Source organism: Sciurus vulgaris (assembly GCF_902686455.1).
Source record: "Sciurus vulgaris genome assembly, chromosome: 18".
In the NCBI taxonomy this organism is placed as follows: Eukaryota; Metazoa; Chordata; class Mammalia; order Rodentia; family Sciuridae; genus Sciurus; species Sciurus vulgaris.
Window position 1 is genome coordinate 14,944,664 of NC_136479.1, and position 14,216 is coordinate 14,958,879.

Sequence of the window (14,216 nt, forward strand, 5' to 3'; positions counted from 1 at the left end):
ATAAACCAGGAGCTAACTTTTCTTCATACCCACCTTGGTTGGCATTACGATGGATTTTTTTTCTCCCAGCCTCTTTGCCATTAAACTCTCAAACCTGGCTGTGCATAAGAAAAACCTGGGAAGATTCGACTATTACTGATACTTGTGTCGCACCTCAGACCAAGTAAATCGAAATTTTGAATGGTGTGGATCGGCTCCCCAGGTGATTCAAACGTGTAACCCAGATTAAGAACCACTGCTATTTTAGTCCGCTTTTCATCACTGTGACTAAAGCACAAGAAAATCTTAGAGGAGGAAAAGCTTATTTTGGCTCATGGTTTCAGTGGTTCAGTCCGTGGTTGGCCAGCTCCATAGCTCTGGGTCTGAAGAGAGGCAGAACATCATGGCGGAAGGAATGGCAGAGGAAAGCAGCTCAGGTGGCGGCCAGGAAGCAGAGAGAGAGCGCCACTCATCAGGGACAAGATATAAACCCTAAAGTCCTGCCCCCAGTGACCTACTTCCTCCAGCCACACTGGAGCTGCCTACAGTGCATTAATCCACTTCTTAGGTTAAAGCTCATAAGTCAATCATTTCACCTCTGAACATTCTTGTACCGTGTCACACATGAGACTTTTGGCGGATGCCACCTTCCCAGACCATAACAACTGATTTATAGAAATTCCATCTTGTGTATAGACTCAGCTCTCAATCAGCAGTATTGTAAGAAGCAGATAAAAATCAGACCATTTGTTTCTGTAATGTTGTCTTTTAGGGTTTTCATGTCACTACAAGAGAAACACTCTTTTGCTTTATTTCATTTAAAATCAGAGAAACTTACCTATAAAGCTAGTAATCGTGCTAAGCAGGAATAAGGTGAAAATTCTAATAGACTTCTAATATTTTTGTAAGCAGTGAATTAACATTCTTGGAAAAATTATTCATTGTTTGTTGAGTGTCCACGTCTCTAGGTATACAGTGGCACCCCTGGAGTTCACATGACACATCCTCTCTGGGTCTGTGATTACTCCCTTGAGAGAGTACTAAAGTAATTTTTTAAGTCATTTGCAGGACGAGAACCTCCACTTTCTGCAAGTTTTTTTCTTTCCATCACCAGTACCAGGAATTAATTTTCTTTCTACATCATTAAGAGAAACATATTAAATCTGTTCATGAGAATTACGGCATAGATGAAAATGAGTAGAAAATGTCAGACTGAAGTTGCTCTGTGACTGAGGGAAAGTCAGCAGGATGGACAAGTTAGGCACAGCCTTCCCCCACAATAAACAGGCACATTTCAAATTCATGTTGGCCATTACCAGGCAGTTAAAATCCCACGTCAGCTTAATATGCCTATGTCAATTTTTTGTCTAAGATAAGGAATAGGAACTGACAGTGGGGATGGCCACTCCAGAGTTGTTTATAACAGACGAAGGTGGAGGTCTTCACACCTAGTAGACAGTTTCTTCTTCTTACTCAACCTCTTGAGAAGTATCTTGCCTATTCTTTGCCCTTCGCTTGTTCACATACACTCTCATTGCCTTGCCACGTTCCAGGAAAATGTGTGTTAGCATTTTGATTGGAGTTGCACTGAATCTATAAATCAACTCAGAGAGCACCAACATCTCTGTTAATGCCTTCTGTCTTTCCGTTTGTGTAGATCTTCTTTGATATTCTGTAGATTTTTAGGTTTTCTGAGTGCATATCTTACCGTTTGTGTTATTTTTAGGCATTGATAGATTATCTTTTTGCTTTTTTTCTCAAAATGTGTTTTCTGAAAGAAGGTATAATTTATCTGCAATAAAATGCGCTCATGTTAAGTAGGCAGGTCAGTGACTTTTGACAAATACATACACCAGAGTCACCACCACCAGAGTCAAGATGTGGAACATTGTGGTCACCCCTAAGATCCCCCTGTGCCCCTTTGCCATTGATCCTCCCTACCCAGACTGCTGGCTATTGGTAAATTATTTCTTGTCATTATCTAATAATTCTGTCATTAAAAAAAGAACTTTATATACAGTGGAATCATGAAACACTCACTCTTGCACCCCTAGCTTTTTATGCTCAACATAACATGTTGGCCAGGCACTTATATTGTTTATTAGTAATTTGTGTCTTTTCATTGCCAAGCAGTAGCTTTTTCCTTAAGACTTTGAGAATCACAGTTTGGCATCTTTTCCTTCCTGGGCCCTTGCCTCTCCCCTGTGGATTTTTCTTCCCCCAAACTCCCACTTTCTACCTCCTGCCCCCAGTGTGCTCTTTTAAGCCTGTTCCTGCATTCAACTGTGACCCCTAGCACCCTTCTAAAGATGGCAACGGTGGCCCACCCGGATCTTTTCCTGGTAGCTTCCTTCCAATTAAAAGAGGGGAGCCCCACAAATTTACAGGCCGGCAGCCACCTGCTCCAGGGGGAGTTTGGGCCAGCAGGGGCTTGGGCAGTGCTGGACTCCCTTTCAGGACTGTCAAGCTTGGGGCTTCTCAGGCAGTCGCTGACCTTTGCCACTGTGAGAGAGAAAGAAAGGGGGAGAGAGAGAGAGAGAGAGAGGAAGGAAGCAAGGAAGGAAGGAAGAAAAGCAAGGCCTTCGTGAACTTTCTTTGTCTTTCAGGACAATCCCGAGAAGACGGCTGCCTCAGAACGAGGTGACTTCTACATCACAGGGGACCGAGCCCACATGGACAAGGACGGCTACTTTTGGTTCATGGGAAGAAGCGACGATGTGATCAACTCTTCGAGGTCAGCCTGTCTACTCTTTCCTCCTTCCTTTGAGGTTTCCGGGGTGAAGGGAAGCCTCTTGAAGTTTCTTTTCCTTTTCCAGCTACCGAATTGGACCCGTGGAAGTAGAGAGCGCCCTGGCCGAACACCCGGCTGTGCTCGAGTCTGCTGTGGTCAGCAGCCCAGACCCCATCCGGGGGGAGGTAACAGGCCCGCCGAGGACAGGGCCTCCTGTTTCTGTACCTATGAACACCCAACAAGCAAGCAGGAAGGCCCACATTCCCCTGTCCAGTACCTCGCCCCGCCCAGTACCACAAAGTCGAAATGCCACCCACAGATAAACATTCTTTTTTTAATTAAGCATTGGCCTCGCGCCTTTAGAGGTGCAGATACTTTCTGGGGGGACACCAAGAGAAAATACCACACTACCATTTTAAGTGGACATTGAACTGGGTCCAAAGGAGGCTGACTATCGAACAAGAGATCTTGGTGGCAGAGGCAGGTCCTGTCACCCGTCCTATCCAATAAGAATTTCTTCCTGCTTGCAGAGGAGAATACAGCAAATACACCAGTCCTGGTTACTGTTGGCTGTAATTCAGGAGGGACATCAACTTGAGGATGACTAAATGTGTTTACGTATAGCAGGGGGAAAGATGAGCCAAGCCAAGGTTAATAAGCTTGGCTTTCACTGGACAGATGCAAATTTCTTTTTGTGGGTCCCAGAGAAACAGATAGAATGGGAAGGATGAGCTTACATGCAGACTCATATACCTTTCACTGGCTATAAATCCAACATAATCTTATAGAAGTGCTGCATCACCTTGCCGTGCTAAAAGCACCAGGGCCGGAGCACTGATTCTCAAAGTGGTCCCTGGACTGTTCACAGCTGCATCATCTGGAGCTCTTATTTAAAATATGGACTTTAGACCTCAAGTCAGAGCTGCTGAATCAGACCAGCTAGGGCGCATCCCAGAGCATCTGCATATTGCCAGCCTTCCCTTGCCAAGTGATTTTCCCCACTAAAAATCTGAGTCCAGAAGGAGGGAGGTGTGAGTCCCATCTCTTTGCTGGAGATATGCTACCTGGAAAATCGTGCCTTGTTCTGCACACTACGAGTTAACCGGGTCTGTGACCAAGGCTGCATGCTCCAAGCTAATCTGTGTGTGATGCTTAGAACACAACCTGGCACACAGCAAGAGTTTAGTGTTTATCACAGTAAAAGAGCGCCCTTCCTAAGATCTACCAGAACATGAAGTCACAGTAATCTTCCCACCTCGGAAGAGTGGAAGGACAGTGATACCCTCAGCAGAGTTTCATGCTGGCATGGATTAGCAACCAAGTGGACTTATCAGAAGCCATGTTTGGTTGTGCCCGAGTTTGGGACTCTTCTCCTTCTTGGCAGTAGACAGCTTGTAGGAGAAACCTGGACAGGAAAAGCCAAGGTGCAGAATGTCCCTCGGATGCCTGGAACGGATGTGATACAGCTCCATGTTTGCTGATTGCAAACTTCCAGACGTGTGGTCTCTGAAAGACCCACCTGCCCTTGAAAGTAGATATTTGAAAGTAGATATTGATACTTTCAGGATCTTGAAAAGTAGATTTCTGTCAGTCTGCTTGTGCAGACCCAGGTCTCACTCTCTTCCGAGTCGGGAAATCCTGGAAGTAAAAGGTCCTAGAGTTTGTGAAGGTTTTTGCTCCAAAGTGTTTGCATCCTAGGAGAGGCCACTTTGGTGCCTCATGGGCTGGGGACTAGTCCGAGGACAAACAGGGCTCTGAAGTCATTCCACAAGAGCCAACGCTTCTAACAGCTGATCCTGGAAAGGAAGGTGACAGAAGAGTGGATGTTGTCTATGTCACTGGCTGTGCCCAAGCACTGGCAAATGTGAGCCCTTGTTCACAAGGCTGGAAGAGTGGTTCTAGAAGGCTTGACCCTTTCTGTTTTCCCCCATGCAGGTGGTAAAGGCATTTATAGTTCTTTCTCCAGCCTACTCCTCTCATGACCCGGAAGCACTAACCCGGGAACTCCAGGAGCACGTGAAAAAGGTCACTGCTCCGTACAAGTACCCCAGGAAGGTAAGTGTCTGGAATTCTCGGATGCCACCAGCTGGGGAATGAGATGGGTGCGTGCCCCCTGGTCTCCCACAGAGGCCTAGGCTCCGTGCCGGTACCGGGGAGCTGGTTCACCCCAGTCCATTTCCTCACAGACCCTCTCCGAAGCACATTTTGTTCTTCCCCTAAGAACTGACCTTTAACTCAGACGCAGGGGTGGTGCTGAAGTGCCACCGGCCCAGGTGCTGCGGGCCCAGCCGTGTGGACGGCTATCACTTGGGGAGAACCCTGGCTCGTGGCAGCTCTCCTGCATTGTGGCAGAAGGTGATGACTCAAGACCAAAGTGTCCTGGGAAAATGATGGTTGCTAAGGGGTTTTTCTTTTGGTTTTGTTTGTGTTTTGGGTCGCTAGGTGGCTTTTGTTTCAGAACTGCCAAAGACAGTTTCCGGAAAGATCCAAAGGAGTAAATTGAGAAGCCAAGAGTGGGGGAGATGAGGGGCCACCCCAGAACGGCCCCATAACCCTCCTCTAAGGGCTCCAGAGGGACGTGGTGGGGTCGCCAGTCAGCCAGCCCCTGCCTGGAGCATCGTCCTCACAACCCCACAGACCTGAAGGCACTCATCTCCCACGTGGGCAGCTCCGGATCCGCAGATGACCCTGGAAACGAACGGAAGAACATCACTGAGCCAGAGCACATGGCACTCAGCTTCACCCCGTGCCTGGAGGCTCCTCGGCATCTTCCCACTGATCCCCAGAAAAGGCAGGTCACCGTAGCCTTGGGTGCTGTGGCCTCAGTCACTGCCGGTGGAAGTGTAAAGGATTAACCCTTTACATGAAACCACGGGGTCGTACACCCAGACCCTAAAATTGGCCATACCCTTTAGCTTAGAAATTCCATCTCTGGGAATTAATACAAATGAAAGGATTCAAAATGTAGAAAACGTCTGGTGCACCACAACGTTCACTGCAGCATTGCGAAGAAAGAAATCAATGTCAAAGCCAGAGGGAAAGGATCATGACACAGTCAACTCCATTGCTTATTCTGTGGCCATTGGCAGAGTTAAGGGAACCTGGCATTACATGAGCTATATTGTTTTAAACATTGGAAGGAAAAACATTTGCATAGTGGAGAATCACAACCCTGAAAAATAAAGGAAAAAACAGTGGCTGGAAACACAAATGGAAGGAAACACATTCAAATGTTTGTGGTAATTTTCCTGAAAATTGAGGAGAGAGGGAAAATAACTTTTTTCTTTCCTTTTCTCGATGCATTTCTGTATATTCCAAGATGTCGTATTAAGGAGACACAACTATTTTGATGAAAAAGTTATCTTAAAGAAACAATCTTCCTGAAGCACCTCCTGCCCGTGTCTAGTTCTTCCTTCACACATCAATGCTTTGTCCTCAAGTTCCGGTGTGCTACGTCTCACCCTGGAAGGTGGCTCTGGGAGGCAGAGACCAGCCACTTGCAGGAGAAACTGAGGGAACCTAGTGTCCCCCACTCAACTCCCAGCACCTCCGGTTACTCACCAATACATATTTATTGAGCATCTACTTAGTGCTGGGATCTGGGAACATGATAAGCAAAAGCCAAGGCAGTCCCTACCTGTATGAATGTGCTAGGGCTGCCATGACCAAGTGCCACCAACAGGGCAGCCCAAAGACCCAGGGATAGTTCCTCGCTGTTCTGGAAGCTACAAGTCTAAAATCAAGGTGTCAGTGGTTGGTTTCATTCTGAGACCTCTCTCCTTGGACTGCAGATGGCTGACTTCTCCCTGTGTCTTCACATGATCTTTCCTCTGTGCATTCAGTCCTGTGTCCCCATCTCCTCTTCTTCTAAGGACACCTGTCATGCTCTGTTGGATGAGGGCCTCACGATCTTCCTTTAACCTATCACCTCTTTAAAGACCTTGTCTCCAAGTACAGTCACATTCTAGGGTCCTGGGAGGTGGGACTTCAACATTCAAATGGAGGAGGGCGCCACCCAGCCATACACGGCTCTCGTAGAGTTTAGCCTCGTCGTGGGGAGGCTGGTGTTATTTATTGCAGAATAATGGAAATAAATGCTGTGAAGGAAACAGACCGTGGGGACAGAGGGGACTCAGGGTCTTGGGGGAGGCTGCTATAAGAAGTTTCTGGTAACCTGGGATTGAAGGAAAAGTGGAAATAATGTCATTAAAGAGATAGTTAGTGCTCTGGATAGAGGACACAGCCTGTGCAAAGGTCTTGAGGTGGGCAGGAGAGACTCCTGTTTCCCAGTACAGTTCACGCACGCTCAGGAAGGAACAGCCACGTCCACTCCAGGGGTTTCAGCCCTCAGCCATCCTCTGGGTAGGCGCTGATAACATCCCATTTCACAGATGGGACAGAGAGGCCCAGCCATGTGCTGAGGTTCACACAGCCAGCACCTCGCAGAGCTGGGATTCAACCCTGGAGTCCCGCTTTGGCATCTGTATAACTCACCTCTTACGGATAATTCGGGATGACTCAATTTAAGAATTCAGCAATAAGCTGAAATTTAAAATATTCCTTTAAAGAACACATTTATTGAAGCAATTTATTTGGCTGGTTGGTTGGCTGTTGGTTTTGTGTCGTTTGTCTTTATGGCCTTCCTGTGCTGGGCAGATTCTTCCTTTTAAAGGTGGACTCTTGAGGGTTTTGGTGCTTTGCCCAAGGCCAACAGCAGGGGGAGCCAGAGGACAGGAAATCCTGCAAACCAGGCACTCAACAGCTTCAGGGCTCTTGGCCTGGGGGTTAGAGTCAAGCAGAGGAGGCTGCTAGGATTCCTGAGCCCCCAAAGTGTTGGGGGGCCAGAGCTCTCTCTACTGCCTCTCTTTGTTCCCCGGAAGCCAAGAGGTTTGGAGGATGGAAACGGCAGCTGGGGATGTGGCACCTGCCTCAGTGTCTCTCCGGCTGCCCTGCTGGGTATTCTCTGGCCTCTCTTGCCTCCCCCTGGGCTAAGGCACTCTGCTCCTCCCCGACTGGAATCAGCAATTCTTGGTTCACACTTCAAGCGGTACAAGACAGGAACAGAGGTCCGGTCCCCACTGACACCCCAGCCAACCTTCCCACAAACGGACCTCAGCCTAGCTCACCTCCAAAGGCAAAAGGCCAACTTCCCAGCCACAGAGGTACCATGGGGAGCCAGGCTCTACCACCACACGGCCCAGACCTCCCCGCCAGCTCCAAAAGTCACCAATGAGAAATACCAGCTGTGATGGCCTCTGCTGCCACCGCGGATCTATCAGGAACTTATTCTGTGCCAGGCATGGTACTGAGGGCTCTGCTGAAAGTTTTTGCCTCGGTTCCTCTCAACCTGTGCTGATTCTCACTGTGCCTCTGTGGCTGTAGCTCTGTTCTCATACCACCTGTGCCACGTCAGCGCACTTGAATTGTTTACTTATTTTGTGGTTCTTGGCATTGAACCCAGGGGCCCCCTACCGCTGAGCTATGTCCCCAAGTCTTTTTTATTTTTTACTTTGAGACAAGTTCTCACTAAGTTGCTGAGGCTGGTCTCAGACTTCTGATCTTCCTGCTTTAGCCTCCCGAGTAGCTGGGATTCAGGCATGCGCCCCGGCACCTAGTTCAACTCGCTTCTAAAACAAAATATCTGCATCCTCTATAGTATTCATGAAAGTCTGGAATGCTATTACTTTTTTTTTTCCTTAATGTACATCAAACCTTGAGTATGAAAACTGCTGATCTAAAATCACCTTGTGAAACCCACAGCCAGGTGCACACAATCTCACACCCCATGCATCCACAGCCCCAGAGACACACGTGGACACAAACTCAGGGGGCAGTCATGCACACGGGGACTCACTCACACCCAGCAGTTACGTACACAGCCACACAGACACACAGACACACAGACACGTGGGCTGCCACACGCAGAGTTCACACTCCACACAGTCACACACATTCTCCCGTCAAAGTGCGTTATTTCCGTCACGGTACTTATTCATTCACTCAAATATTTCCTGAGTACTTAACTCTGCGCCCAGACTTCCTCAGTCCTAAGTCCCTCAGATAAATCAACGAGCAAGACAGGCCAAGATCTCTGTCCTCGTGAAGCTTGGATTCTGATGGAAGGAGAAGAGGAAAAAAAAAAAAAAAAGGAACAAGTAAATTCTATTGCACATTAAAAGAAATGGGCAGGAAGGAGCATAGCCTGGAAATGGGGAGGAGGGAGAACCAGCCAGAGGTGGGTATGAGTTTAAGTAGGTGACCGATCTTTATTTGAAACAGTGATAAAAATCTCTGGCAAAGATTTGAGGGAGAGGGAGTTACCCAGGTGGCACCAGGGAAAAGCAGTCTGAGAAGAAAGAACAGTACCTGCAGACTGGACCTGCAAGGAACAGGAAGGTAGCTGGTGCTGCCGAGGTGCCCAGAGTCGGGGTGAAAGGGCAGGACCTGGAGGCGGGCAGGAGGAGAGGGAGCGTGACCTCACCTTGCGGCGTGAGGTCAAATGTTTATTTTGCATGAAATTGAAGTTCACGGGTGGGTTCTGAACAGACATGTGACATGAGCTGACCTCTGACCCTGACCAGCATCTAAGATGAGCGAAGCCATTTTTGCATGTTATTATCTATATTACTTCCCAACCAGGAGGGCTCTGTCTTGGTCACCTCCGTATCTACTTAGAGGAGTCCCGGATAAATATTAATTGACTTGTGGTCAGAGACAGAGATTTCCAGGAAGAACAGCCTCCCATGGCCTGGCTTCTAGAATTTGGCTCTGGAAGCTCCAAACCAAATGGGTCTGTGGGTCCCTTAATCCTAACTTCTGAGAGGACAAATGACCTTTTCCTGAGATTCCTGCCATTTGTGAGACCCGGACTGCTGTTACCCGGATCGTGTGTGTCCCTCACTTCCCAAACCTGTTTCCCGGATCATGTGTGACTCACTGCATCCGTGGTCAATGACCCCAGGCCTCTGTCCATGCAGGTGTGGGAATTGGAATCCAGACATTCCCCACCCTGCAAATCCCCCATTCCAAACCACATCCGGCTTCACGTTACTAAGCATTCACAGTACGCAATGCATTTAGTTTTGGTTTTTTTCATCTTTTGGACTAGGTAAACAAATAACTCAAATAATTTACTTTATACAAGGAAACCTTTACCCTGGTTCAAAGTTGAACTAGCTCCCCTTCTCCAGAGTGACTGAGCGGAGCAGTTTCAAGTTCACCATCCCGAGCAGTAGCCTTTCAAAGCATCTTGGTGGCCCGAGTTTGCTAGGTCATCAAGTTCAGGGCTCTAAGAGGTACCCTGGGGTCCTTCCTGACTTTCCAGACAAGAAGGCTGAGGTTCGGGGTGGGGACAGCATCACTTGTTCATGAACACACGGCTCAGAGGCCGGGAAGCCGAACCCCAAACTGGACAATCTGACGCTGGTCCTCAGTGCTCACCCACCAGGTTCTATCGTATAGTCGTGAGCGAGGAGGCTGCCAATTGCTGGGGCTGAGGAACCAACGGGTGTCGTACAGGGAAGAGGAGGGACCTTCCTGCAAAGAAGGGAGCTCAAATCCAGACTCGGGTGGGGGCACGTGAGGCTGTGAACGGAGCCATGGTGGGAACGGAGGAGTGGAACCTGTCCCTGCTGCCCCAGCCAGGAAAGGACTGCCAGTCCAACAAAGGGGAACTACTTCCATGTTGCCGATAGGTACCCAAGATGGGTCGGGGGGCACCTTAAAAGGAGAGGAGGCAATGGGTGGAACAGCCAGTTATTTTGGGACTCCTGATGGACCCACAGAGTCTGACTCTCAGGAGACCCAAAATGCAGATGGGAAGGTTGAGCCCTTGTTTCAAACTCCTTCAGACGGTGCGGCTCCCCTTTCCAAGCAAGTGCAACGATTTCTTCATGTCCTTCAATAGGACTTTAGAGGAAGGCAGCCCTTTGGGTACAGTCTTCAAGATCTCGATTTCCACTCCAGGTATTGGGGTCCTGGTGCCTCCCCTCTGTGGCCAACCGATCGGAACCAAAGGGGAGGGAGGATGCATCGCTGACCTCACACTCTGTGCTCTGAGGCATCCATATGGGCAGGTGGCAAGAGGCACTGAACAGCAACAGCAGGAGAGACTGAAGGGAGACCTCGGGAGAACTTCCTAGATGAGCATTTAAGAGGCTAACGGCAGTGTGATTCTGAGACATTCAGAAATATCTATCCCAGGATTTTAGAAGAAGGGATGACAGATACCTTTAAGGCTGGAAAATAAACAGGCCAGGGGGTGGAATTCTGTGAATTTTCCCAGAGCAGGTAAGGAACTTTCCCCAGATTGTGTCTGCTGCTCGGCAGAATCAGATTTTTCAAGCCCTACCATTTCTAGGATTGGCCCAGAGAGACAGCATTAAGGGGCCCAAATTGCTTCTCGTATGCGCTTCAGGTGTCTTCTCTCTTCTCCTCCCAGGGCCCCCTTTGAATGCGGAATTGCAGGGTCTCCAAGACCTCTGATGGGCCTTTGCCCACTTATTTCCAGGCTTCTGGGGCCCCTGTCTGGGCTCTGGCCTGAGGGTCTCTGTTTCCAAGGAAACAGAGGAAAAATGGCAGCCTAAGGAGCCCCATCCCTGTCCATGAGGAAGCTCAGTGGCACCACTTTCCCCAGCCGGGAAGATGCAGGCTCTGATGTGATCTGCAGCGCCAGCAGCCCCTGGTGGGACTGGGACACGTCTCCCTCTGGCGGGCTTTCCCGGGACGCATCTCATCTCCGCCACCCCGAGCCCTCTGCTTTGCATCCTCGAGGCCTGAGGATTCGTTTTGACGTCTGGACCTGGGTCCAGAGGCACAGCCTGTTCCACTCTTGCCTTTCATCTTCTCCAGCCAACCATCTCAAAAGTCCTCGAAGCTCTGCTTCTGTGAATGACTCAACAGCTGCAGAAGAGCTGCTCTCTCTCACTAGACGCCCCCACCGCGGAAAGGGATTTGTAAGGATTATTTCACCAATTTGCAGCCCCACCAGCAATGTACAAGTGCGCCTTTTTCCCCACATCCACGCCAACACCTATTGTTGCTTGTGTTCTTGATAACAACCATTCTAATTGGAGTAAGATGAAATCCTAGGGTGGTTTTAGTTTGCATTTCTCTAATTACTAGGGATGTTGAACTCTTTTTCATATATTTATTAATCACCTGTGTGTCTTTTTCTGTAAAGTGTCCAGTTCCTTGGCCCATTTATTGATTGGGTTCTTTGTATTTTTGGTGTAAAGTTTTGTAAGTTCTTTATGAATTTTGGAGATTAGTGCTCTATCTGAAGTGTGTGTGGGAAAGGTTTTCTCCCACTCTGTAGGCTCTCTCTTCATATTATTGATTGTATTCTTTGCTGAAAAAAGTTTTTTTTATTTGAGCCCATCCCATTTATTGATTCTTGCTTTGATTTCTTGTGCTTTGGGAGTCTTGTTAAGGAAATCTGGTCCTAAGCCGACATGATGAAGAATCAGGCCTACTTTGTCATCTATTAGGTGCAGGGTCTCTGGTCTAATTCCTAAGTCCTTGATCCATTTTTAGTTGAGTTTTGAGCAGGGTGAGAGATAGAGGTTTAATTTCATTTTACTGCATATGGATTTCCAGTTTTCCCAGCACCATTTGTTGAACAGGCCACTCTGGAAAGCAGTGTGAGAATCCTCAGAAAACTTGGAATGGATCCACCTTTTGACCCAGTTATCCCACTCCTTGGTTTATACCTAAAGGACTTAAAATTAGCATACTATGGTAACACAGCCACATTAATGTTTATAGCAGCTCAATTCACAATAGCTAGATTGTGGAACCAACCTAGATGCCCTTCAACAAAAGGATGGATAAAGAAACTGTGGTATATATGCACAATGGAATATTATTCAGCCATAAAGAAGAATAATATTATGACATTTGCAGATAAATGGATGGAATTGGAGAATATCATGCTAAGTGATATAAGCCAATCCCAAAAAAACAAAGGCCAAATGTTTTCCCTGATAAGTGGATGATGATATATAATGGAGGTAGGGAATGGGGGATGAGAAAAGAATGGAGGAACTTTATGTGGAGGAAATGGGGGGTATGAAAAATGGTGGAATGAGACAGACATTATTACCCTATGTACATGTATGATATACAAACGGTATGAACCTACATCACACACAACCATAGAAACAAAATGATGTACCCCATTTATGTACAATGAATCAAAATGCAGTCTGTAAAAAATAAAAAATAAATATTTTTTTTTAAAAAAGGATTATTTCACCACATTCTCACACTCACCTTCTGAGAGAGGCGCCATTGTGAGCCCCATTCTCCAGATGGGGACACTGAGGTTTGGGGGATCAGTGACTTACCCAACTCACCCAATAGTAAGATGAGGAGTCAGATCAGAAAAGACAGCTGATTCCAGTAGCCATGAACTTTCCATCTCGCTAAACTGAAAAGCAGATGGGCAGGAAGGGGAATCTCAGATGTCTGGCCCTGGGGAGGGGTGGAAGGGTACGCCATTACCCAGCTGCCTCGGGGCCCAGCAGACCTCAAGTCTAGGGTAAGCAACAGTGGCACCTTGCCACGTTCCCTGAGTGGGAGGGAAGGGCGAGATTTCAACAAGGTACCAGAACAACATAGACGGTCCCTTGGGTTTTAGCTCTGCTTTTCACTTGCTGTGGGAGCTTGGGGTTAATGTCTTCAAGCCTGCGTTTCCTTATTTATCCAGAGGGGATCAGAGTAATTCCTGTTTCATAGCGTTGTTCTAAGGGTGAAGGAGGATATTTTATTTAGTATATATTTATTGGCCAACCTTTGATATGTACCAGGTACTGATTTAGGGCTTAGGAAGCAAGAAGCACCAAACCCAAACATCTTTGCTCTCAGAGAGCTTATGCTGGGGAAAGGAAAGAAAAATATCAATATCAAGAAAAATATCAGTATGTGTAGCAAGACGGATGTGACCAAAAAGACAAAATATGGCAGAGAGGTGGATGGCTAGTGTCAGGGCAGGAGGGTGGAGTAGGGCTTTGGTAAGATGTGAGGGCAGTAGGGCAGCGAGGCATCTGAATGTTTAGGTGGAAGAGAATTTCAAGCAGAGGGAACAGCACTTGCAGAGACCCTGAGGCAGGCGAGTGTCTTACCTGCAGGTGGAACAGCAAGGAGGCCCATGTGACGGGCGGGGAAGCAAGGGAAGAGTTTCAGGAGAGGAGCCTGTTGAGGTGATGACCTGGTCGAAAAGAGCGAGGACTTGGGATTTCACTCAGAGGAGTCCACGGTCTAGAGATGGAATCGGAGGACCTGACCCTCCCTCCCCAGAGGGGTGCTTTTCTCGTGTTTCGTCTCTCCGCCCTTCTCAAACAGGTTGCTGTTTCTTCCCATGGCGAAGCTGCCGCGCGCGGGTGTCCGCCCACAGGCTGTTTGGCTGACAGTTTCCAGGCCCCTTCCTCATGTCTGGTCACTCTGCTGCAGCCACTGATGTCTTGGGATAAAGACAGGTGGCACCTGGGCCTGAAGCACAGGGTGG

The 14,216-nt window shown here is 48.0% G+C and overlaps 1 protein-coding gene across 7 annotated transcripts in view; it reads left to right on the top strand.

Annotated features, from left to right (window-relative positions):
- Positions 1-6,043, top strand: part of ACSM5 (acyl-CoA synthetase medium chain family member 5) — a 28,176-nt gene extending 22,133 nt beyond the window's left edge. For 2 of the 7 annotated variants that reach the window (XM_079120880.1, XM_079120879.1), the window contains 4 exons: positions 2,586-2,713; positions 2,796-2,895; positions 4,646-4,765; positions 5,153-6,043. In XM_079120880.1, the coding sequence (XP_078977006.1) occupies positions 2,586-2,713; positions 2,796-2,895; positions 4,646-4,765; positions 5,153-5,236 (432 nt within the window). In that variant the 3' untranslated portion in view covers positions 5,237-6,043. Of the gene's footprint in view, positions 1-2,585; positions 2,714-2,795; positions 2,896-4,338; positions 4,384-4,408; positions 4,519-4,645; positions 4,766-5,152 lie in introns of those variants that run through there. The other 5 variants (XR_013760691.1, XR_013760692.1, XM_079120881.1 and 2 more) reach the window with 5 other exon arrangements.
- Positions 6,044-14,216: the final 8,173 nt, after the last annotated feature.